This window comes from Bos indicus, chromosome 1, assembly GCF_029378745.1.
Source record: "Bos indicus isolate NIAB-ARS_2022 breed Sahiwal x Tharparkar chromosome 1, NIAB-ARS_B.indTharparkar_mat_pri_1.0, whole genome shotgun sequence".
Lineage (NCBI taxonomy): Eukaryota > Metazoa > Chordata > Mammalia > Artiodactyla > Bovidae > Bos > Bos indicus.
This window is the reverse complement of record NC_091760.1, coordinates 109,262,232-109,287,304: the sequence shown is the minus strand read 5'-3', so window position 1 is coordinate 109,287,304 and position 25,073 is coordinate 109,262,232. Positions and strand designations below refer to the sequence as shown.

At 39.1% G+C, this 25,073-nt stretch overlaps 1 protein-coding gene across 1 annotated transcript in view; it reads left to right on the top strand.

Annotated features, from left to right (window-relative positions):
* GFM1 (G elongation factor mitochondrial 1) overlaps positions 1-25,073 on the top strand; it is a 50,599-nt gene that overhangs the window by 849 nt on the left and 24,677 nt on the right. The window contains exons 2-11 of the mRNA XM_019960227.2: positions 1,700-1,852; positions 3,372-3,504; positions 3,939-4,143; positions 6,098-6,214; positions 8,970-9,120; positions 17,275-17,429; positions 17,981-18,065; positions 20,646-20,783; positions 22,225-22,326; positions 23,627-23,683. Of these exons, the coding sequence (XP_019815786.2) occupies positions 1,700-1,852; positions 3,372-3,504; positions 3,939-4,143; positions 6,098-6,214; positions 8,970-9,120; positions 17,275-17,429; positions 17,981-18,065; positions 20,646-20,783; positions 22,225-22,326; positions 23,627-23,683 (1,296 nt within the window). The remainder of the gene's footprint in view (positions 1-1,699; positions 1,853-3,371; positions 3,505-3,938; positions 4,144-6,097; positions 6,215-8,969; positions 9,121-17,274; positions 17,430-17,980; positions 18,066-20,645; positions 20,784-22,224; positions 22,327-23,626; positions 23,684-25,073) is intronic.

Genomic DNA, 25,073 nt, shown 5'->3' with positions numbered 1-25,073 from the left:
CTGCCCTCAATCTTTCCCAGCATCAGAGTCTTTGCAAATGAGTCAGCTCTTCACATCAGGTGGCCAAAGTATTGGAGTTTCAACTTCAACATCAGTCCTTCCAATGAACACCCAGGACTGATCTCCTTAAGGATAGACTGGTTGGATCTCCTTGCAGTTCAAGGAACTCTCAAGAGTCTTCTCCAACACCACAGTTCAAAAGCATCAATTCTTCGGCGCTCAGCTTTCTTCACAGTCCAACTCTCACATCCATACCTCACTACTGGAAAAACTATAGCCTTGAATTTTGTTGACAAAGTAATGTCTCTGCTTTTTAATATGCTATCTAGGTTGGTCATAACTTTCCTTCTAAGGAGTAAGCGTCTTTTAATTTCATGGCTGCAGTCGCCATCTGCAGTGATTTTGGAGCCCCCCAAAATAAAGTCAGCCACTGTTTCCACTGTTTCCCCATCTATTTGCCATGAATTGATGGGACTGGATGCCATGATCTTAGTTTTCTGAATGTTGAGCTTTAAGCCAACTTTTTCTCTCTCCTCTTTCACTTTCATCAAGAGGCTTTTTAGTTCCTCTTCACTTTCTGCCAAAAGGATGGTGTCATCTGCATATCTGAGGTTATTGATGTTTCTCCTGGCAATCTTGATTCCAGCTTGTACTTCCTCCAGCCCAGCGTTTCTCATGATGTACTCTGCATAGAAGTTAAATAAGCAGGGTGACAATATACAGCCTTGACATACTCCTTTTCCTATTTGGAACCAGTCTGTTGTTCCATGTCCAGTTCTGATTGTTGCTTCCTGACCTGCATTAGGAGTTGATCCTTTCCTGTCATGCAGAACTTTGCTTTGCTTGCTGATATCCCAGGAGTTTAATCAACTAAGTGCTGATCACCCAGATTCCATTTTACATCTTCTACTTCCCCTTATCTAGAAGTGGCTGCAGTGCATTTTGGATGTGCAGTCTTGTAGGGAGAGATTTATATTGTCTTGATTGCATAAAATGCAGAATTCCCCATCACCACTGGAGTAAAATAAAGTTGTTGTTGCTGTTTAAAAGTTATTGTTTCAGGGTAGAAGGAATTGGCAACCTTTTGTACACTACCTTGAACATATTGGCACCTCCACATACAGCTTAAAAATCCTCAAAAATCCTTGCTAGCTATGAATCTACAGTAAGAAGGAACAGGGGGAAATCAAAGTAAAATTTAGGGTGAAAACTATTTCCTATTAAAGCAGCTGTTGGGAACTGTCTTTCTGATTTTATCAGCCCCAGTGTATGTTTTAAGACCTGTGCCTTTTAGTAAAAATATCTGTCCATTTATATTTAATTAATTTGAATGTATTTTTTCTGAGTTTTTTTTTTTTTTTCTTTACGAGTATGCTTTTCCTGTTCTCCCTTGCAATCTCTTCTTTGGTTATAGGAGTTGACAGTTGAGACATTCACTGTTTTGCCCTTTCAGGCTGTCTCCTATGCTATTTTGTGTTCATTGAGATTATAGTATGCTTTTCCTGTTCTCCCTTGCAATCTCTTCTTTGGTTATAGGAGTTGACAGTTGAGACATTCACTGTTTTGCCCTTTCAGGCTATCTCCTATGCTGTTTTGTGTTCATTGAGATTTCTTAGAGGAGAGATGTCCATTCAGCCCTTTCTAATTGTCCACTGTTATCTCATAAAAAGTGCACTGAATTGAGCTTTTATGTTTTCAGGCTAATTGGAAGATCTGCCGATGGTGTTCATCAGGGGTGATTCCTAATGAAAAAATACGAAATATCGGGATCTCAGCTCACATTGATTCTGGGAAAACGACATTAACAGAACGAGTGCTTTACTACACTGGCAGAATCGCAAAAATGCATGAGGTATGGGGTTCATGGTTGACTTCAGATTAGTTTGACCTTGGTTTTGATTGTTTTGTAAGGATTTAATAAACTTCACAATCCTGAAAGATTAAAAGGATCGTAACCCTGGAAATTTAATCAGTCACAAAGCGGATAGCTCAGGTTGGCTTGAAATGTTGCTCTGAGGAGTTTCTCTAGAAACCATCACTCTGGGTATCCTGAGTAGATTGTTTTTTTAAGAATGTTAAGTAAATCTGGGAAAACCGTAATTGAAAAAGACACGTGTACCCTAGAGTTCATCACAGTGCTATTTACAACAGCTAGGACTTGGAAGCAACCTTGATATGTCCATCAGCAGATGAGGAGAGAGAGAGAGAGAGAGACACACACACACACACACACACACGAATATTACCCAGGCATGAAGAGAGAGAGAGAGACACACACACACACACACACACGAATATTACCCAGGCATAAAAAAGAATGTTTTAGTGAGATGGAATCTGTTACATAGAGTGAAGTAAGTCAGAAAGAGAAAAGCAAATATTGTATATTAATGTATATATATGGAATCTAGAAAAATGGTTTTGATGAACCTATTTGCAGGGAAGGAATGGAAACGCAGACGTAGAGAATGGATTTGTGGACACAGTGGGGGACGAAGAGAATGGGATGAATGGAGAAAGTAGCATAGAGGTATATGCCCTGCCAGGTGCAAAATACATAGCTGGTGAAAAGTTACCATGTAACCAGGGACCCCAGCCTGGTGATCTGTGACCTCAAGGGGTGCAATGAGAAAGGGGAGGAAGGCTTAAGAGGGAGTGGGTGTATGTACAATTATGACTGATTCATGTTGATCTATGACAAACCAGTGCAACACTGTAGAGCAATTTTCCTCCAATTGAAAAAAAAACAGAATGTTAAGTCAATACGATATACCCCTAAGCAGCCGTAAAAATAATGTTTACATATGTTTTGGAGAGATGTTTATAATGTTAAGTGGGGAAAGGGTTTAAACTGATGATGTATTAGCCTACTAGTTAAAAATTACAGTTATCAGGAAAAAATTATTTTAGAAAATCTTGGCACTCTCCTGAAGGCATAACATATCCAGTAACTCAACTTTCCACTTACAAGTGTTACTTCAGATGAAGACCATCTTGTTAAATCACAGACTTTAGAAGCTGAATCCTTCCCACCCAGCCCTCAAAGTCCACAAGTAGCATAGAAGGGATATACCTGTTCCCTGCACACCTGCTCACAGACTGACACAAGGCAGGTAGAAGAAACGCGGCAGAGGGAGCCAGGGTGGCTTTTGAGACCAGGTGACGCTCAGTGGTAGCAGCTGCTGACAACAGCAGTGAAAAAAAGGGTTACTGTTAATAGAGGCCAAATACTGTAATCAGTTTTCAATTGCAATTTCCTGAGATGTGGTTTGACAGTTAAGTTTCTCTGTGTTCTGGTTCCTTCTGTAAAGATGTCTTCCCTTCTTGGAAGGCAGGGACAGAGAAATCTGAATTGCTTTGCTTGTGTTTAGGTGAAAGGTAAAGATGGAGTTGGTGCTGTCATGGATTCCATGGAACTAGAGAGACAAAGAGGAATCACTATTCAGTCAGCGGCCACATATACCATGTGGAAAGATGTCAATATCAACATCATAGATACTCCTGGTGAGTTGAGTTCTTGAGCCTTTTGGGCAGCAACACAGTTCTTTCCTCTCCTATGACCTAGCTCATTTTTTAATAACAAATAAAACTCCTAAAGTGTAACTGTGAATTCCCTATTAGAGAAATCTGAATGGCACCTAAAATACTTCATCTTTAAGTGGTTTCTTTGAAAAATAGTGCAAATAAATAGTGACTAGCAAGATTCCTCCCTTTTACACGTTGCTGCTGATCCCAGAGGTGCCCGTGCCCTAGCAGCTTTGGAGTTGGATTTTGTTGGGCCCCTGGACCTTGTGGTTGGTGAATGATATTGGTGGTTTAAAGAGTCCACATTCTAATTAGAAGACTTCCATAATGATCAGAGGTAGACTTTTACTTGTGCACGTTGTAAAAATTCAGACTGCTTTTTAAGACCCTCACACACTTGTCTGTCTGCTCAGGGCACGTGGACTTCACCATCGAAGTTGAGAGAGCCCTGAGAGTGCTGGATGGCGCGGTCCTGGTTCTCTGTGCCGTCGGAGGGGTGCAGTGCCAGACCATGACTGTTAACCGCCAGATGAGGCGCTACAATGTTCCGTTTCTCACTTTCATTAACAAACTGGACCGGGTGGGCTCCAACCCAGCCAGGGCCCTGCAGCAAATGAGGTACCGCACCTTAGAACAGAGCGGAGTTACGGTCTAGCTACCAGACCTAGCTAGGTGTACATCTAGAAACACCGTTAATTCAGTGTCATTAAGCTTTATCCTGAATTTTTTTTCCTTTTTAAAATTCACGTATGTGAATTACTTATCTTAGTAAATGGAACCCTGATGTCCATAGTTTAGTTTGTGATATGATTTTACCAACTACTTTCTCTGTATAATAGGAGAAATATGACTTAAATTTTTAGAGAAGTTGAAGGTGAATTCAGAACTCATCTGGTAATTTGTAGTGTTATAATTAGAGAAGTTATAATCTAGGATAGGTTGTAAAAGTACTTCATGTTTATTTAAACAAGCATAAAGGATTGCCTTCAGTTTTAACCTTTATTTGAGGAATTTTAATTTAATGCCTTAAATTGTCAATAGTATGCTTATTCGTTTCATCAGTTAATGTATTTGTTAGGATAGCAGCAGTCCTTCCTTTCTAGACATAACCCAGTGGTCTTCACATGATTTTACATTTTCACAGTACGATGTACTTCACACAGCCTTTGAGAAGAGTCGATTGCCCTTTTTACCTTTGGTAGATCCGTAGATGGAGCCGTAGAGTTCCTACCCAAGTCTCCCGTGACTGAGCTCTTGGATGTAGGCAGTAAAGTCTGAGTCAGTGGAGAGACTAATGCGTCTCATGACAAGAGATGCGTGTTAGGGGACTTGAAGCGACGGTATTGCTGTGTGCTCTCTGATGGAGATGACATGTTTGAGAATATGCAAGTGAACCTTTTCTTTACTGGGTGTTTGTAATACTTTCTTGGTAAAATGAAATGTTTTCACTTTTTGTTCTAATTATATTTTACTTGTGGTTGGCAGTAAACGGGCTCTTTCCACCAAGTCTTCTTCTGAATTCCAGGCAGATTCTCTTTCAGCATTTATTTGACTATTTTGGTAGTCAAATACTGCTTTGCTCCACTCCCCTTTATCTGTTACCTCATCCTATGATTCCCATTAAATAGCTTTTGAAACTTCTGAATCTGACCTCTCTGTCTTGCTTTTTCTACCATACTTTCTCATACTTTCTGTTTCCTTCTCATTTTTCACTGGGTTATGAGAAAATTTTTGAGGTTAGTCTTCCAATTCACTTCTCTGGTATTCATCTGCTTCCCTTCTGTTATTTAGCCTGTTTTTTGTTCTTTTTAATCCCAGCAATTATGTAGTTCAGTTTCATATTAATAGAGGTGATTACTTCTTGAATCTTTACATTTTATTTTCTCTAGTAACTCTTTCCTTGGAAGTTAGTACTGTTTCTTGAACTCCCATCTCTTTCAAGCTGTTTGTTTCCTTCAAGTATTTGGTAGTTCTTAGTTATCTGGTCAGAGTTACAGACTAAACAGCATATGCCTACTTGAATGTGAATTCCTGCCAATGAGTGTAATTTCCGTTCTGTGGTTGTGCCTGATTGGGTGCACAGGCTGATGATGAGTGTCTAATAACCACCGTATGGATTTTCCCCCTAGGGAACTTCCTTTTCAGATAGCTGTACTTGGCTTCACTTGTATTAGCTGATCCAAGAAGGAGACGTGGACACAGTTATCCCACCATCCTTTAATTTCCTGGCCAACCACTCAGTGACCTGTCCTCTCCCTTCTGTGTCTGATTCAGGGTATTCCGGGCCAACCACTCAGTGACTTGTCTTCTCCCTTCTGTGTCTGATTCAGGGTATTCCGGGGATCTAATGGGAAAAACACTTATCTTACAGTTATCTTTGTTGCCTAAATAGGGTTGTGCTTCCTGAGCACAATGAATTTGTCAGTCTGTTCCCAGCTGCTTTGTACCTTTGGCTCTGACCTGCTAATCAGTTCCAAAGATCTGCCATTGATTTCTTTTTTTAATTTATTTTGTCAGTTCAAAGAAATTTGATGAAGAGAAAAAGGGGTAAACACGTATTTTTATTTTTCAGGTCTAAACTAAGTCATAATGCAGCGTTTGTACAATTGCCCATTGGTTTAGAGAGTGATTTTAAAGGTATTATAGATCTTATTGAGGAACGAGCCATCTATTTTGATGGAGACTTTGGGTAAGTGTTAAAAATATACTATTCAAATCTTATATTTTAAAAAAGTATCAAAGAGAAGGATATGGATGAGTGCTTTAAATATAAACTTTTTTGAAATGAGACTGAAAAAATGTCATTTAAGATGATTTTCTTTTAATGCATTTAATTCTGGTTACTTCCCATTTTGCTTAGCATTCAGTCCAAGGGGGAATATGTTGCTCTTTGGATGATATATGTATATCACACTGTGATATACATGGTATGGTGAAAGGCCTTCAGCTTAAACTAATGATGTAATATCTCTTTTTCTACTTTTATTCATTGATCTGTTCATTCGTTCTGTAGACTTTGTTGGAACAACTACTGTGTCATGAGTATTGTTATAAAAACTGGGAAGAAAGAAGGGATTATAAATACTTCTCTACTTACTTCATAGGATTACAAAGATAAAAAGATTAATGTGTAAAAGAAGTTACATATTCTTTTATGTAAATAAAAGAATGTTTGGGCAATACAAAAAGCAAATTGGTAACTTTTGACATGGTATTTGGTCCATCAACCAAGTTTTGAGAGACCTTTGCATACAAATCCCAGTGGTTATCAAACTGTGGCATTCAGAAAAATCACCTGGAAAAATGCACATATCCGGATCCACTAGCAGGGATTCTAACTCAGTAGCTATAGAGTGGAGCCTGGTATTTGCATTTCTGGAATGCTCCCAAGTGGTGCTCATGTTTCAGGTCCGAATGCCAGAGTTTGAATGGCACTAAATAGACAGTGTGGGGAGTTGTAAGTGATCCTTTGTTCTGAAGAGTCGCTCCGGAGCCTGGCAGTTTCTCCAAAGGTCCTTTCTAAGGGGTCCCTTCCTCTCTTTTGGAACTGAGATTACTAGTCTGGCAGGTGGATGAAAGCCATTGTGATCAGATAACTATAGAGTTTATCTTTATTGACCATCTTTTACGTAAGGAGAAGATCAAGCCCATTCAGTGGACAAGGCGTTTCTCTCACTTTTTGTTCCACGACTAAGTGATGACAACCGAGTTTACCTCTCACTCCTTAGAATGTAAGGGACAAGAATTTTTATCAGGTTTATTCGCTGCTATGTCCCCAGCCCTAGAACTGTCTGGTACAAAATAGGGACTCAAAAAATATTTTTAAGTAAATGATTACTTCGCTTGCCCAGAATTACCAGTGCGCACGTTTCTGTCCTCTAAAGTAGAGGTTTTTAAACTTTGTTGTGCATCAGAACCACAGGTGGAACTTCTTAATGTACCTGCGCCTTTTCCCAGCCCTAGACCACTGGGTATGTATATTTTGAAAGGAAGTTTCCGAAATGAAAGACAACCAGGGACCTTGCCAGGAAGGAAGAAATTAGATTCTGAAGGCTGTGAAGAGCCATTCTTTAGGATAATAAGAATTATTTTCTGACTGTTTGCGATTTGCTTCTCCCTTCCCCACCCCTTTTTTTTTTTCAGGAGTTTTTTTCTGAAAAGCTTGTTAATTGCTTGACCTTAGACTCCATTTTTAAAGAACTACTTTTAAAGTGTTCAGACTGACGTTTGTAAATACCGAGTATGTCCATTTCTCCATTGTGTGTATTTATTTGTGACTTTTAGCTATCTGGCCCCTGGAGGAATGGAGAATGGAGGTCAAGTTTGAAGAGTCTGTCATAATTAGTAAACTTTTTTTTTTAACTACAAAATGGAGTATTCTGTATTAAAAAAAAATTGTGTAATTGGATTTGTTATTAATGACCCAGATGAGTCAAATCTCTATCTTGCTTGTCAAAGACTGTGATATTCTGATTAATCTAATAGAATTTTCCAGTACAGTTGACCCTCGAACGGTGTAGAGATGAGAGGTGTCGATCCCTCATCCAGTCAAAAGTTCGAGTATAACTGTTGACTCCCCGCAAAACTTACCTACTAGTAACCTACTGTTGACTGGACACTATCAAAAATGAAAAGATAACGTGAAAAGAAATTCATATTTATTTACAGGTATAACAGTTCATGCATTGATAAGAAAGAAGCAGCAATGTATTGCTTTATGGTAGCCTAGTATAATTGGTGTAAAGTAGTAGCCTAGCCTAGTTATTATAAAATTGTTTATGGCATATGATATTATAATCATATTCCTAATACAGTATTGGAAATATTGTGACTTAAAAAAATTACCTGTGATGGTATGCAGTTTCTCTAATTCTGTGAGAGGCATACTGTATGGATGTAATTCTTTGAAAGCAAAGTTTTAAAACAGTAATTAAACTAATACATTTTTAATTTCATATTAAATATCACTTATTCCTACATAATGATACACTTCAGTACAAGTCTTGCAGACAATGTAATACACATATTTTTGCATGTTTATTGAAAACATCTTTGTATAAGTGGACCTGCACAGTTCAAACTTGTTTTGTTCACGGGTCAGCTATACTCATGGGCTTTGGAGTCAGTTTGGCTTTGAATTGTGTGTGGCTCATACATTTACTGGTAGTAGAACCTTGAGCAATTTGCTTTGCCTGTTTTAAATATTTTGTCCACTATTCCGTCTGAATTTTACAGATACATTTTTTTCTTATTTGTGATTTTAATGCAAAAATATCAGAGCTCTTATCTCAAAAAACATTTTGGCCATTAGTTTATCTTTTTCACTGATAACTTATATGTTTAATTGAATATTCTTTTTTCAAATTAATTTTTATTGGAGTAAAGTTAGTTACAACTTAATTGAATATTCTTAAAGTACCAAAATAAAACATTTCTTCTCTTAGTCAGATTGTTCGATACGGGGAAATTCCAGCAGAATTCAGGGCGGCGGCAGCAGACCACCGGCAGGAGCTGATTGAATGTGTTGCTAATTCAGATGAGCAACTTGGAGAGATGTTTCTGGAAGAAAAAACTCCCTCAATCTCAGATTTAAAGGCAGGTGCTCTCAAAATACATCTTATATGAACAAGAAAAAGAGGGTTTTTGGGGGGTTTTGTTTTTGTTTTTTTGTAGGGAAGGGACATGATGCTTTTATGTAGGGGTTTTATTAATGAAATCCGAGCAAAGTTGTTTAACATAATTGGTTCCTTCAAAAAAAGTGTGACATGGCATATTACTCTTTTTTTAAGTAGTGAGTTATATAAAATGGGAAAGGAATCAGTTTGTTCTAAGACAAAAGATACTTAAACAGTGAACCTCTTGAACCTATCTGTATCAAAGAGAAAAAAAAGATAACTATAAATGTACGCTGTTGACTATTTGGAAGGCCATAGATTTCTTTACTTAATTGTTCGACTCTTTAAAATGAACTGATCACCTGCCTAAGACTGGTATTCAGTTTTTAAATAGACAGTTCTCCACTGTTGTTGCTCAGTCGCCCAGTCTTGTTGCAAAGTTGTGAAGTCCGACTCTTTGCAACCCCATGGACTGCAGCACACCAGGCCTCCCTGTCCCTCACCATCTCCCAGAGTTTGCCCAAGTTCATGTTCAGTGCATCGGTGATGCCATCCGGCCATCTCATCCTCTGATGCCCTGTTCTCCTGCCTCAGTCTTTCCCTGCATCAGGGACTTTTCCAATGAGCTGTCTGTTTGCATCAGGTGACCAAAATACTTTAGCTTCAGCTTCAGCATCAGTCGTTCAAGTGAATTTTCAGGGTTGATCTCCCTTAACATTGACTGGTGTGATCTCCTTGCTGTCCAGAGGACTTTCACTAGTCTTCTCCAGCCCCACAGTTCGAAGGCATCAATTTTTTGGCATTCTGTGCTCTTTACCATTCAGCTCTCAGAACCACTGGGAAGACCATAGACTTAACTATACGGACCTTTGTCGGCAGAGTAACGTCTCTGCTTTCAACACACTGTCTAGGTTTGTCATCGATTTCCTGCCAAGAAGCAATTGTCCTATGATTTCATGGCTGCAGTCACTGTGTGCGGCGATTTTGGAGCCCAAGAAGAGGAAAACTGTCACTACTTCCACCTTTCCCCTTCTATTTGCCATGCAGTATGGGGCCAGATGCCATTATCTTAGTTTTTTTTTTTTTTAGTCTTAAGCCGGCTCTTTCACTGTCCTCCTTCACCCTCATCAAGAGGCTCTTTAGTTCTTCGCTTTCTGCCATTGGAGTGGTATCATCCCCACATTTGATGTTGTTGATGTTCCTCCCACCTATCTTGATTCCGGCTTGTAACTCATCCAGCCCAGCATTTCTCATGATGTGCTCAGCGTGTTGATTAAACAAACAGGGTGACAGCCCTGTCGTACTCCTTTCTCCATCTTGAACCAATCAGTTGTTCCATACAGGGTTCTAACTGTTGCTTCTTGACCCACCTACAGGTTTCTCAGGAGACAGGTAAGATGGTCTGGTATTCCCATCACTCTAAGAGATTTCCACAGTTTGTCATGATCCACACAGTCAAAGGTTTTAACGTAGTCGATGAAACAGAGATAGATGTTTTTCTGAAACTCCCTTGCTTTCTCTATAATCTGGGGAATGTTGGCAATTTGATCTCTAGTTCCTCTTCCTTTTCTAAACCCAGCTTGGACATCAGGAATTTCTTCGTTCACATAATGCTGAAGCCTGGCATGCAAGATTTTAAGCATGACTTTACTAGCATGGGAGATGAGTGCAATTGTCTAATGGTTAGCACATTCTTTGATACTACCCTTCTTGGGAATTGGGATGAGGATTTTCCAGTCCTGTGGCTACTACTGGATCTTCCAGATTGGCTGTCATAAAAACCTTGACGGTGTCATCCTTTAGGGATTTGAATAGTTCTGCTGGAATTTCATCGCATTCACTAGCTTTATTAACAGCAGGGCTTAAGGCCCGCTTGATTCGCACTCCAGAACGTCTGGTTCTGGGTGACTAACCACACCATTGTAATAATCTGGTCATTAAGATCGTCTTTATATAGTTCTTCTGTGTATTCTTTTCAGCTCTCCTTGATCTTCAGCATCTACTGGGTCTCTACCATTTTTATCCTTTATTGTGCCCATCTTTGGGCGGAATGCTCCCTTGATGTTTCCAGTTTTTCTGAAGAGATCTCTAGCCTTTCCCCATTTGTTGTTTCTTCTATTATTAAGCATGGTTCATTGAAGAAGGCCTTTTTGCCTCTTCTAGCTATTTTTTGGAACTCTGCGTTTGACTGGATGTACCTTTCCCTCATTCCCTTGCTTTTCACTTTTCACTTGTTCTTCCACTATTTATAAGGCCTCCTCAGACAACCACTTTGCCTTCTTGCTTTTCTTTTTCTTTGGGATGATCTTGTTTGCCACTTCCTGTGCAGTAGGGACCTCTGTCAGTGGTTCTTTAGGCATGCTGTTAATTAGATCTAGTTGCTTGAACCTGTTTGTTACCTCTACTGTGAATTCATACAGTATTTGATTTAAGTCATACCTGGCTGGCCTGTTGTTTTTCCTGGTTTTCTTTAGTTTACACCTGAATTTTGCTATGAGACACTGATGATCTGAGCCACAGTTAGCTCCACGTCTTGTTTTTGCTGACTGTATACAGTTTCTTCATCTTCAGTTATAAAGAATATAATCAGTTTGATTTCAGTATTGACTAATTTGGTGATGTCCATGTGTAAAGTCATCTCTTGTGTTGTTGAAAAAGGGTATTTGCTATGACTAGTGCATTCTCCTGGCAGAATTCAGTTAACCTTTGCCCTGCTTCATTTTGTTCTCCAAGGCCAAACTTGCCTGTTACTCCAGGTATATTTTGACTTCCTGCTTTTGCATTCCAATCCCCGATGGTGACTAGAACATCTGTTTTAGGTGTTAGTTCTAGAAGGTCTTCTAGGTCTTTGTAGAATTGATCAGCTTCAGCTTCTTCTGCATTGGTAGTAGGGGCATAGACTTTGATTACTGTGATGTTGAACGGCTTGCCTTGGAAACGAATTGAGATAATTCTGTCTTTTTTGGGGCTGTAGCCAAGTACTGTATTTCTACTCTTTGGTTGATTATGAAGACTACTCCGCTTCTTCTATGGGATTCTTGCCCACAGTAGTAGATATAATGGTCATCTGAATTAAATTCTCCCATTCCTGTCCATTTTAGTTCGCTGATTCCTAAGATGTCATTGTTTATTCACCATCTTCTGCTTGACCATGTCCAATTTTCCTTGATTCATGGACCTAACATTCCACGTTCCTATGCAATACTGTTCTTTGCAGCATGGGATTTTACTTTCATCACCAGACACATCCACAACTGAGTGTCATTTTTGCTTTGGCCCAGCCGCTTCATTCATTCTGAGGCTATCAGTAATTCTCCTCCACTCTCCCCAGCAGTGTCTTGGACACCTTCAGGCCTGGGGGACTCGTCTTTGGTGTCGTATCTTTTTGGCCTTTTATACAGTTGATGAGATTCTCACAGCAAGTGTCCTGGGCGGTTTCCCATTCCCTTCTCCAGTGGATCACGTTTTGTCAGAACTCTCTGATATGACCCGTCCATCTTGGGTGGCCCTGCACGGCGTGGCTCATAGCTTCATTGAGTTATTCAAGCCCCTTCACCACCAAGGTAGTGAGCCATGAAGGGGATACTTAAACAGCCAACCTCTTGGACATATCCTTATTAAAAAGAAAGAAGATAAACTAGAAATGTACACTGCTGACTATTTGGAAGGCCATATAGATTTCTTTACTTGATTGTTCAGCTCTTTAAAATGAAGAGAAATCACCTGCTTAAGACTGGTATTCAGTTTTTAAACAGACAGTTCTCCATAACAGAGAACAAATGGCTCAATAAGATGCTCAACATCACTAGTCATTAGGGAAGCAAATCAAAACCACAGTGAGATACCACTTTATTCATTAGGATGACTGTTACTTAAAAAGCAAAGTAACAAGTGTTGGTGAGGATTTAGAGAAATTGAAATCCTTGTGCATCGCTGGTGGGAATGTAAAATGATGCTTCTTCTGTGGAAAACAGTAGTGATTTCCCAAAAAAAAATTAAACCCAGAACTACCACGTTGTTTCATTCAGTTGCTAAGTTGTGTCCAATTCTTTGCGATCCCATGGACTGCAGCACACCAGGCTCCTGTGTCCTCCACTGTATACCAGAGTTTGCTCAGATTCATATCCAAGAACTACCATACGGTCCAGCAATTCCATTTCTATATATGCAAGAGAATTGAAAGCAAGGATCAGATATTTGCACACCAATGTTGACAGCAGCATGATTCACAGTAGCTCAGAGTTGGAAACAACTCAGTGCCAATCAGTGAATGAAGGACAAATAACAGTGGCGTGTTCATACAATGGGGTATTACTCAGCTTTAAAAAGGAACCAGATTCTAATACATGCTACAATATGGGTGAGTCTTAAGGATATCACGTTAAGTGGAATAAGCCGGACATAAAAGGACAAGTATTGTATGACTACACTTCTGTGGGATAGCCGGAACAGTCAAGTTTCTAGTAGGACAGTGGTTACCAGGGGCTGGGGGAGGGGAGAATGGGAAGTTTAATGGATCCAGAGTTTCAATTTGAGGTGATAAAAAGTTTTGGAGACAGATAGTGGTGACAGCAATGTGAATGTACTTAATGCTACTGAACTGTACACTTAATGGTTAAAACAGTCAATTTTGTGATGTTTATGTTATCATAATAAAAAAAGACTGACACTTATTTTGCCAAACCACTTCATGCACTTAGCGGAGATCAGGTAAATAAACATTGTGTGTAATAAGTGCACTCAGGGAGTTTATAGATCAGGTGCACAAGGAAAGAACCCTATTGAAACTGAGATGCTTACTAACATATCTCAGCTTGAGTTCTGTACCATTCACAAAGGCCTTATCACCTCAGCTCTCTAATGACTAAAGAACTCCTTATAGGAAAGTATAGGTCTGGGCCTTAAATAAAGTTGAGCAGTGTATCCTAAGAACCACCAAAGAGAGGTCTTGATCTATTAAAAGGAATGTGTCAGGAGTCCCCAAGACCACTCCAGATTCTGTGATTCACTGGGAGTCAGGACTCAGCACGTAGTCACACTCATGGCTCTGGTGCATTACAGTGAGAGAGTACAGAGCGGAATCAGCAAAGGGAAAAGGCGTGTGAGGTAACGTCCAGAAGAAACCAGGTGTAAGCTTCCAGGCACTCTCAAGTGGAGTCTTGCCGTGCATGCCTGTGTCCTCGAGCAGCAAGTCGTGACTGTACCTGTGAAATGTCTACCAGAGAAGGTCATTAGAGACTCAGTGCTGGTTTCACTGGAGGCTGGTCACATAAGGCTTCCCTGGTAGGTTAGATGGTAAAGAATTAAACTGCAATGCAGGAGAGCTAGGATCAATCCCTGGGTTGGGAAGATCCCCCTGGAGAAGGGAATGGCTACCCACTCCAGTATTTTTGTATGGAGAATTCCATGGACAGAGGAGCCTGGCCAGCTACGATCCATGGGGTCAGAGTCAGGCATGACTGAGCGACACACTCACATAGACACACCCTGCCTAGCACATACCAATTTCCAGACTTCCAGAAGGAAAGCAGGTATTTAGCATACATCCCATTGTTTTTGCAGCAGTATAGGCACAGTGAGCCAGTCTTCCCAGCTGCTGGGAATCCCTTGACACCCAGATTCCCAGACGCCAGCCAGGGGCCAGCCTTGCAGGGGGCTTTCAGCGAGAGCGCTTTCAGTCCTGCTGTTCTCACTTTCTTCCAGGCTGCAGTGTACTTTAGCTTCTGTGTTGTCGTTGGATGTATCAGGCACAGTGGGAAGGCAGCAGTTTCCAAGTGTGAATGTGATTCTTAAAAAAGTAAGGGAAATTTGGGGTAAGAACATAGCTTTTGTTAGGCTGGTATAGGTTTAGCTTTAATTTCTCCTTTTTTCTATTCATCAACCACACTCATGTGTTTCTCTATTCAGTGGAAGTAAAGAAGGTGTGGTAAGATTCATTCATTCTTACTTTTGTATATAAGGGAGGGTTGGAATGTCAAAAATGTGACTTTGTGGCCTAAGGTAGCCTCGGTGGTTAGTGACCAAGCCGTTTCTGGTCCTAGAAAAAGCAAGTTTTTAAGAGAGTTTCTTTTTTCTTTTTTTTTTTTTTTAATGTTATTTTCCCAAATCTCCCCACCCTCTCCCTCTCCCTCTCCCACAGAGTCCATAAGACTGATCTATACATCGGTGTCTCTTTTGCTGTCTCGTACACAGGGTTATTATTTCCATCTTTCTAAATTCCATATATATGCGTTAGTATACTGTATTGGTGTTTTTCTTTCTGGCTTACTTCACTCTGTATAATAGGTTCCAGTTTCATCCATCTCATTAGAACTGATTCAAATGTATTCTTTTTAATGGCTGAGTAATACTCCATTGTGTATATGTACCACAGCTTTCTTATCCATTCATCTGCTGATGAACATCTAGGTTGCTTCCATGTCCTGGCTATTATAAACAGTGCTGCGATGAACATTGGGGTACATGTGTCTCTTTCAATTCTGGTTTCCTCAGTGTGTATGCCCAGCAGTGGGATTGCTGGATCATAAGGCAGTTCTATTTCCAGTTTTTTAAGGAATCTCCACACTGTTCTCCATAGTGGCTGTACTAGTTTGCATTCCCACCAACAGTGTAAGAGAGTTCCCTCTCTCCACACCCTCTCCAGCATTTATTGCTTGTAGACTTATGGATTGCAGCCATTCTGACTGGCGTGAAATGGTACCTCATAGTGGTTTTGATTTGCATTTCTCTGATAATGAGTGATATTGAGCATCTTTTCATGTGTTTGTTAGCCGTCTGTATGTCTTCTTTGGAGAAATGTCTATTTAGTTCTTTGGCCCATTTTTTGATTGGGTCATTTATTTTTCTGGAGTTGAGCTGTAGGAGTTGCTTGTATATTTTTGAGATTAGTTGTTTGTCAGTTGCTTCATTTGCTATTATTTTCTCCCATTCTGAAGGCTAATTGCTTTCATAACATGCTTATTTTCTTCTTTTTGTACTCCTTTTATTGTGCTCAGTTGTTATCCTAGTTTTCATTGTGATGTTTAGAAATTGTGGTTATAAATGTGTTGCTTTAAGCTTTGTGGAATATCTAGGCTTCTATTTTTCCTGAGGACTGAGAAATGACTATTCTGCTCCGTATTTCTGCTGCACCAACAACTGTGGTGGGTTGTGGCCATAGCACAGACTGCTGTTGGCCTCTTCCAGCCGCCAGAGCTAAAGCTCTACTGCCCCCTCTGAGGCCTGTAGCCAGTAGCCCCTGAGGAGCAAGGCTGGGGCACATGGATGGTGCTTGCACGAGAGGTTGGTACAAGATCAGGAGGTCGTTATTTACAGCCTGCTACTATCAGGACCCTTAATTTATGAGCAACTTGTACCGGTTTGGCTTCCCGTATGTATATCCTTTAAAAAAAGAAAACAAATTGGTTAATTGTTTTTTTAATAGATACTTTCATATGGTTTAAACATTTAAAAACTATATGAAGTTATACAGTAAGAAGTCTCTTACCTGGCTCTCATCTGCCCAGCACTCTGTGCTGTGCTTAGCTGCACAGTCGTGTCCAACTCTTTATGACCCCATGGACCCTGCCAGGCTCCTCTGTCCATGGGGATTCTCCAGGCAAGAATACTGGAGTGGATTGCCATGCCCTCCTGCAGGGAATCTTCCCAACCCAGGGATCAAACCCAGGTCTCCCGTATTGCAGGCAGATTCTTTTATGTCTGAGCCACTCTGGGCCCCATTCCTAAACTGGGTTGCCAGTTAATAGTTTCTGGTGTTTCTTTCCATAGATTTTTGTTTTGTTTTGTTTGCATATATGTTGCTTTTTCCTCTATTATACACAATTGTTAACATACCATTTACACTGTCCTGTGTGTATGTATATAGTTTTTTCTCCAAATTGAAAGTTAGTGACATTCTAAGGGTTGAAAGCAGTTACAGTGTTGAAAGTTAAATAGCCTTTTTCTTTCTATTTTTGGTGGGAGCAGGAGGGTATTTTGACCTTAAGTTGTAGAGAACCCTATTCCAGTCTCCACTAAAGCCAGTACTCCAAAGAGTATCAATTTATTTCATTCATTTGTTCCTTTGTAATTGATCTGAAACACAAAATGTAACTTTAAGATGAACTAATCATTATTATTTTTTTTTCTTTTGTAGCTTGCCATTCGAAGAGCTACTCTAAACAGGTCATTTACTCCTGTCTTTTTGGGAAGTGCCTTGAAAAACAAAGGAGTTCAGCCTCTTTTAGATGCTGTTTTAGAATACCTCCCGAATCCATCTGAAGTCCAGAATTATGCTATTCTCAATCAGGAGTAAGTCTTCGAAATTGATTCTTAGTCTATGCACAGAGAATTTAACATCTGTGCACTAGAAAAGAATTTAAGAATGGTTTTTGAAATTATGATGCATTTGTGGGTTTTTTCCAATAATTTATAAAAACCAATCTTTATTTGTGTTTGGGTAACAATTTTGGCATAAAGAAAAATATACCTTCCCATATCATATTCTATTTGTAAGTTAGAATATGGTTTGTTTCATTATCAAGATTTACATCATTAGAAGATTTTCTCATTTGGAACCAATTTTTTTTAATGTTATTTAAGAAACAAAAATTTTTTAAGCTTTCATTATTTTTTTCTGAGGTGCATTTTGTGTTTATTATTCTACTCTGGTCCTGTCGCAGTGCAGTATTGGCCAGAAGTTATTCTTGTTGATCCCATTCAGTGAAATTTCACTTAAGAATAAGCTCAGAAATGTTGAGTGCATGTGTGCTTTTCCTCAGGTAATATTCTGATGAAGCCAATAGTTATAAAAGAAATATCAAATGTTGCATCTCACAAATGTGTATGTCTTTTATTTTAAGTGACTCCCAAGAGAAAACAAAAATCTTAATGAACCCCAAAAGAGACAGTTCCCATCCATTTGTTGGCCTGGCTTTTAAACTGGAGGTAAGTTGCTTTCTAATGTATTTAACTGATGTATATAGAATTTTTCTTTTCTTTTAGGCTTTTATTCCTATTACAAAGTGACTCTTAGGAAAGATTTAGTTACAGATTTCTCCACTGTAAACTTACTTTGTCCCCTACCCTGTTCCATACTGACTCTAGAAGAAGGTTTCTATGCACAGCCCGCACTTAAGGGGTGGGGAATTACGTTCTTCCTCCATGAGGGGGCAGTGTCTCTGAGTTACGTGGGATTCTTCTGTAAGGACGAGTTGTCCTTTCTCTCCCATATTTATTTACGCAGTCATTTGTTTTTATCAGTCTGGACTTACATATATTTGTCTCATACTTTGAGTTAAAACCCAGTACTATGTTATTTATTTTACTGCCAGACTGACCAGTTTTCGCGGTTGGTGCTCTTTCAGGTGGCTTTTGTGTCCCTCAGATGTTCCCCAGTATTTTGCTTCTGTGAGCACTTCCTTACCTTCCAGGCTTACGTTGTATATTTCCTGCCGCAGCTCGAGAATCAGCCATTTGTCTAAGAGTCCTGGTTCCTTTTAATTGTGAATGGTATTAGGAACCAAGATTTGGGGACTGGGTATGCTTTTTGCTGTGGTGGTGTTGCTTCTGTGTATAATATTTTAAGGAGGAAAAGGGTAGATAAGTCGGAAGTGTTCAAGTGTGGTTATTTCTGGGATGGAATTATACTGGTGGGGGGCGGGGGGGTGCTTTTTCCTAGTTTTTATTTTTAAATTTTTACAGTACGATTTTTATTCTAAATCCAGAAAAAGTAATTTTAAGTTAAAAAGTAGAAATAACATTGCAGTGACAGTGTTTGTTTATTAGTAGTTTTGGCTGCGCTGGGACTTTGTTGGCTGTGTGCGAGCTTTCTCTAGTTACGGTGAGCAGGGCTACTCTGTCGCAGTACCTGGGCTCCTCATCGCCGTGGCTTCTCTTGTTGCAGAGCCCGGGCTCTAGGCACACTGTCAGTAGGTGCAGCGCACGGGCTTAGTTGCTCCACGGCGTGTGGAATCTTCCTGGACTAGGGATGAATCCCATGACCCCTGCATTGGCAGGCCAGTTCCCATCCGCTGTGCCGCCAGGGAAGTCCTAGGAATATTTTTCTTAGGATACCCAGAATGTGTTTCTTGAGTAAAAGATACAAGATATTTTAAATGTTTAATGGTATATATTGCCAGATTGCTTTCATATTTTTAGTTTCAGGTGAACAGGGAAGAGACTCAGCCATACATATTCATGTATCCATTCTTCCCCAAACTCCCCTCCCATACAGGCTGCCACATAACATAGAGCAGAGTTCCCTGTGCTAAACAGTAGGTCTTTATTGGTTATCCGTTTTAAATGTAGCAGTGTGTATATATCCATCCCAAACTCCTTAACCATCCCTTGCCCCAATCTTTTTCCCCATATCTTGCCTTAATTCTTAATAATAGAAAACATTTTTCCATAGAATCATTATGCAATTCTGTGTCCTCTTTTGTAATTCCCTCTTTATTTTTTTGTCCTTCCCTTTTTAAAATTAGAGTCAAAGTGTTTTACTTACTTGTATGAACCTTTCTCTAATAAAATAAAATAAAAAAAACAGTTTAAAATTTACATAGTCAAATATAGCAATCTTTGTCTTTTGTCATTTTTTCAATCTTCCTCTTTGATTATATTCTATAAATACTTACTTTTGTCTCTTCTGCTTTCTTGTGGGTTTTCTTTGTTTTTTTCATTGTTAATCCTATTGGATTTTGTTTTGCTGAATGTGGTGTTCAGATCTAAGTGAATTTCCTCTGCCTCCAAATAAAAGACCAATTGTACAGTTACCAGTTTTTGAACAGTGTTAAATTTTTTCATTGATTGTCATGTCTCCTTTTTTATCTATTGACTAATGAATTAAACATTTTAGATATTTATTCTATAAGGACTATTACTTTTAATATTTTGAAGTATTTAACGTGTTCTTATATCAGAGTTATTTTCTTTTTTTAGCTTTTCTTCTAAATATTAAAAATCACTAATAATATATTTAAAAAGTCCTCTTTGGAATTTTATTGCTATTGTGTTAAACCTAAATATTAATATGGGAAGAACTGGCAACTTTTAAATATTCAGGAGGAAATGATCCTGATTATTCATTTTATATTCAGTTACTTTACGGAATTCATATTTGTATATCTTTCCAGGTGATTATCAGTTTTTATAACATGTATAGTCTTTCCTTTCTAATATTTTTGTTGTCTTTCTAATATAATTTTACCTTATTTTTATATCTTACTGTATTAAACTGAACTTATGAAATAACTGGCTTATTATATAATTTTAAAACTTTTTCTAACAACTTTTTTCAGAGCAAACAAGTAGTGTCTTGGATTTTGATATCAGAAAGCACAAGAACCATTTAACTTTATTTAAAACTAGCATCAAAGTAGTTTATGGCAATAAGCTGAAACATATATATATAAGTTGTACTATTAAAACTGAGAGCAAGTATTTGAAGGTGATTGTGAAATTTTCCTCTTATTTTTGATTCCTGTCTCTTTTTCACTCTTTCTGTCCTTACCTAATGTTGACTTCTAGGCTGGTCGATTTGGCCAGTTAACGTACGTTCGCAATTATCAAGGAGAGTTGAAGAAAGGTGATAACATCTATAATACGAGGACGAGAAAGAAAGTGCGGGTGCAGCGACTGGTTCGCATGCATGCCGACATGATGGAGGTGAGTACCCGCGCTTCACTCTACAATCAGAAGTCTGTCTCATGCAGTTGAAATAGGTCTACTTTTTTGGTATCCTGAGCTCCACAAGAAAATCACTTTTAGTTGAATGTGTTTTCCTAGCTTCTTCCTTTTTAGTTAGGTGGGCTACATGTCTCATGTAGCACTTTGGTGTAGGCTAAATTAGCACATATTAAGAACACTTAATCTGTTCTAATAATGGTGGTATAAAACTACCACCATTTGTGACTTGGCTGTCTTTCCTCAGTGGCCAGGGTTAGGGAGAAGGGACAGCACTTTCCTCAAAAGCTAGCCTTGGAAAGAGTATAATAGGTTTTTAGTTTAGTAGATCTGCGGTTCTCAAAAGTAAATGAGAATAATAAATTTACACGTAACTTCCCATATTGCTCAGTGGATTTACTTCCTGAAATATGGAAATAGAATCAACCCCTAGAAGGGCTTTATTGGTGCTAGAACTCATCTAAAGATTTAAAACCTCTGAAGGCCTAGTCTGGGAGATAAACTTTGGCTTATGATCTGACTTCTTGAATTGGCTCTGAACCTGTCCTATCTTCTGTGGTCCACAGGGTTAAGCGTTGGCAGGAATACCAAGTACAGGAGATTGTCCTCTCCTTGCACTCTTTCCCAGTTTAGCTCTGTTATTCATAGAGAAATTTATTAGTCTAAGCAAAATCTTATGGTGGACATTTTTGGCATCCATAACTGTTGTATCTCCTGGAAAATGAATAGACAGTCTTTCAAAATTAGACATCGTTGTTTTTTGAAATAGGCAGCAGGGGGCAGGCTAGAGGGATTAGTGATTGTCACAGCTGTTTCATGGGCCAGAAGGCTCCCTATAGCTGTGTAACCATTAAAGCAAGACACGCGCACTTGCTCATTCACAGCCACAGCTGTTATGAATGAACTGTTACAGGACAAAGACTAGGAAGTTTAGAGGCCCCAGTGCTTTATTCTTAGATTTCCTGTGTTTTCTTAACTGCTTACATCTCCTGCCTTTGTTTTCAAAACTTCCTTTGCAAGTTTTCCGTGTATGCCTTTGTCATACACATTTGCTTGTTAGACAATGGCAGCACATACAGTACTACATACTTTTTAATTCTATAGGAATAACGTTAGAACCATGAGGCTCTGTGTTCTGTAGGTACTGCAGATCTCCAAGTACAGATGCCGTGTTCTGAGTTTCCATTTACAGTAGAATCTTGCCAGTTGAGATGTGGTTTAAATAAGAGCCCTGTTGAAGGTGTATCTTGCCACGGTTGATTGTTGGTATTGCATTGATTCTGTCTAATTCTTTGTGGAATTCATGGTGAGATTTGGGCATGTTTGTTTGTGCACAGTGTGATTATTATGCAGTTACTTTTTAGTGATTATGTACAGTTTTGAATTACTTGCAAGTATCATTTTGCATTATTTCTTTCTTTAGGATGTTGAGGAAGTGTTTGCTGGAGACATCTGTGCATTGTTTGGCATTGACTGTGCCAGTGGAGACACATTCACAAACAAAGATAATAGCGGCCTTTCTATGGTAAGTCATTTAACTTCAAAGCTGTTTATCACTTGCATTTCAAGAATGTATGTTTCAGTACTTCAGAAAAACAAGCACAGAAGTGTTCATTGAGTGCCACAGGTATCAAGTGTAGATTGGTTGTGGCTCATTTAATGTCAACTTAGCTAACTTACCTGATTTTTCTTAGTAAAATCATTCCACCATCCTCCAAGGTTTAGCATGGAGGGAAAATCTCCACTAGGTAACCTGGCCTGTGTGGCTGTGACTCCTCCCTGAGATCTGCCTCCCCATTGTGGGTGTACCCCTGATTGCTGTCACCATCATCAGGCTGGTCCCAGCCAAGTGCTCCTTCCTTAGTAACCCGGCAGCTGGAGAGAGGATGCCTCCCTCAGTCTCCTAGAGAACCATAAGAGCAGACTGTAACATTTAGGCTGGACTCCGGGGAATTGCATAACAGATTAGAACTGTGCTCTGCAGGCAGGATGCAACTAGAAGACTTCCTGCCTTTCAGTCCCCTTCACGCCCGCCCCCTTTTTGCCCCCACAGGAGGGCGGCTCTTCTACAGTATGACCGTGTGTTTATGAGGGTGCTTCCTCTCCTGAATTCAGTAAAGGAAGAATATGAGTACAAAGGGGATAGGAGCTTACAGTACGTTGTTTATATATAAGAACTTGTCCAGCCCTAACAGATGTCTCTGTAGTAGCTCCTATATCATATGATGAATTCTTAATTTTATAATTTAGCTTTTTTGTCTAAAGTATTCTCTGATGTCTGTGGTTTTACATGTGGAGTTAGGACACTACAAAAATCAGTTTCAATAAGTGGACTTTTTAGTAAGTATTAGTGATGAGACTTTCTCGAAACTTGTCATTAGCAGTATGAAGGGACTGGAGGTCGTGGGAAGCGCTCGAGCTTTGAAGCAAATAGACCTTGGTCAGAGCCTTATTTCTGCCCTGTGCTACTGCTGGCCCTTGACCAAGTTATTCATTTTTCTTGCCAACCCTTTAATTATTTTATTTGTAAAATGGGGATAATAAAATCCATCTGCCTCTCAGAGTTGTGACTGGTTAAAGGAGATATGGTATGTATGAAGAATCTAGTCCCTTTCTCTGCTTCTCTTATCAATGATTTCAGTATAACCTTTATTTATATAAATATATTCATAATTTAATGAAAAGTAGAGCAAGATATATTTTGTCTGCCTTAAAGATGTTGACTATAGTGTTTTTTCTGCTGTAAAGAACATTAAAATTAATCCATCTCTGACATATACAGTACTGTGTTTGAATTCTTGTCTGTTCTTTTAAAAATATTTTAGGAGTCAATTCATGTTCCTGATCCTGTCATTTCAATAGCAATGAAGCCGTCTAACAAGGTGGGAGTTTGATTTAGCACTTAGTAAATCACAGTAAAACCTTGAGCTCATTTTCACCTGTCTCCACAATGCATATGGTGTCTTGGGTTGACCATAAGCACTCTTATGGACTCTGTTTCCTTTTCTGGTATTCAAATCATCTTTTAAAGTTTACCAGTCTACTACTAGTAAGTACTCCTCAGAATATTTGAAGAAGTTGATGGTTTTAACATATTCATGAGACTGTGCTTTATAACTCTTACCATAGTAAAGGTATATCGTTGGCTCCAGAATGGTAAGTAACTTCCTAGATGCAGATCATAAGAGAGAGAAAAGAGGAAACCGGGGCATTTGTCTTAAATTGCAGAAAAACCTCACTGTAAAGAACATTAGAATATTGCATCAAGTACTTGCCTCATGGGTTATAGTACATCTCCACATCTATGGTAGTTACGTGGTAAACGTGATTATAACATGGAAGGCCTGCAAATAAGACTGTTCTGACTCACTTTCAGATATAACAGTCTTATGATTGTATTTCATGTCATTTAGCTTTTTAGCCAAAACTGCTTGAATAGGTTCTGTATTTGCATAACTTGTCACTGAAATTAGTCCTCATCTTGAACCATAATTGTTTAGTTCTTAAGTTGGTTATATTCACAACTGTCATGTTAATGTGCTATATTGAAATTAATTCATTTATGCATTGAGTGAACATTTTATGATCTCTTGTCATCCAGGTACTATCATTATAGAACATGTTCTGATTGATTGTCTTATGGATATATTAATGGCTACTGCTTCACCTGTTTTGAGGAACTTGAGATTTTCCTTCTCAAATTACAGAGAAGAGAATGTCGAGGTGGCAAGAAACATTCAATCACTCCATCTCAGAAATGTGAAGCAAGTCAAACCTTATATCTTACCACAGTGATACGCCAGTTTGTTCAAAGTTCTTTGCCAAATTGGTTGCTTTTCCCTTTGGAAGACAAAGGACTAGAAGTTAAAATATTCTTTATTCCTAAATTCAGAGTTTATGTAGACATTTTACTGTTGATAGTTCACAATAATGGATGGAAATCAAATGGATCAATATTCAAAAAGCTTTTTGGTGTCTCAGGGTTGTCTGCTTGCTGGAGTTAATACAAACCAAATGATGAAACCCTGCATAAAACCCTGAATCTCAGTAGTGGGGCAGCTTGTAAGTTGAGACCCTGGCCAATGCAGGGAAAAGGGAAAAGACTTTGGAGGTAGACTAACTTAAGATTCACTCCTAGTTAGCTGTGTGGCCTTGAGCAAGTCACTTGACTTGTCTGTACCTAGCTTCGTCACCTGTAAAATGGGGATAATTCTACCTTGCAGCCTTGTGCTTAGAATTCCAGATAACATAAACAAAGCACAGTAACACCTC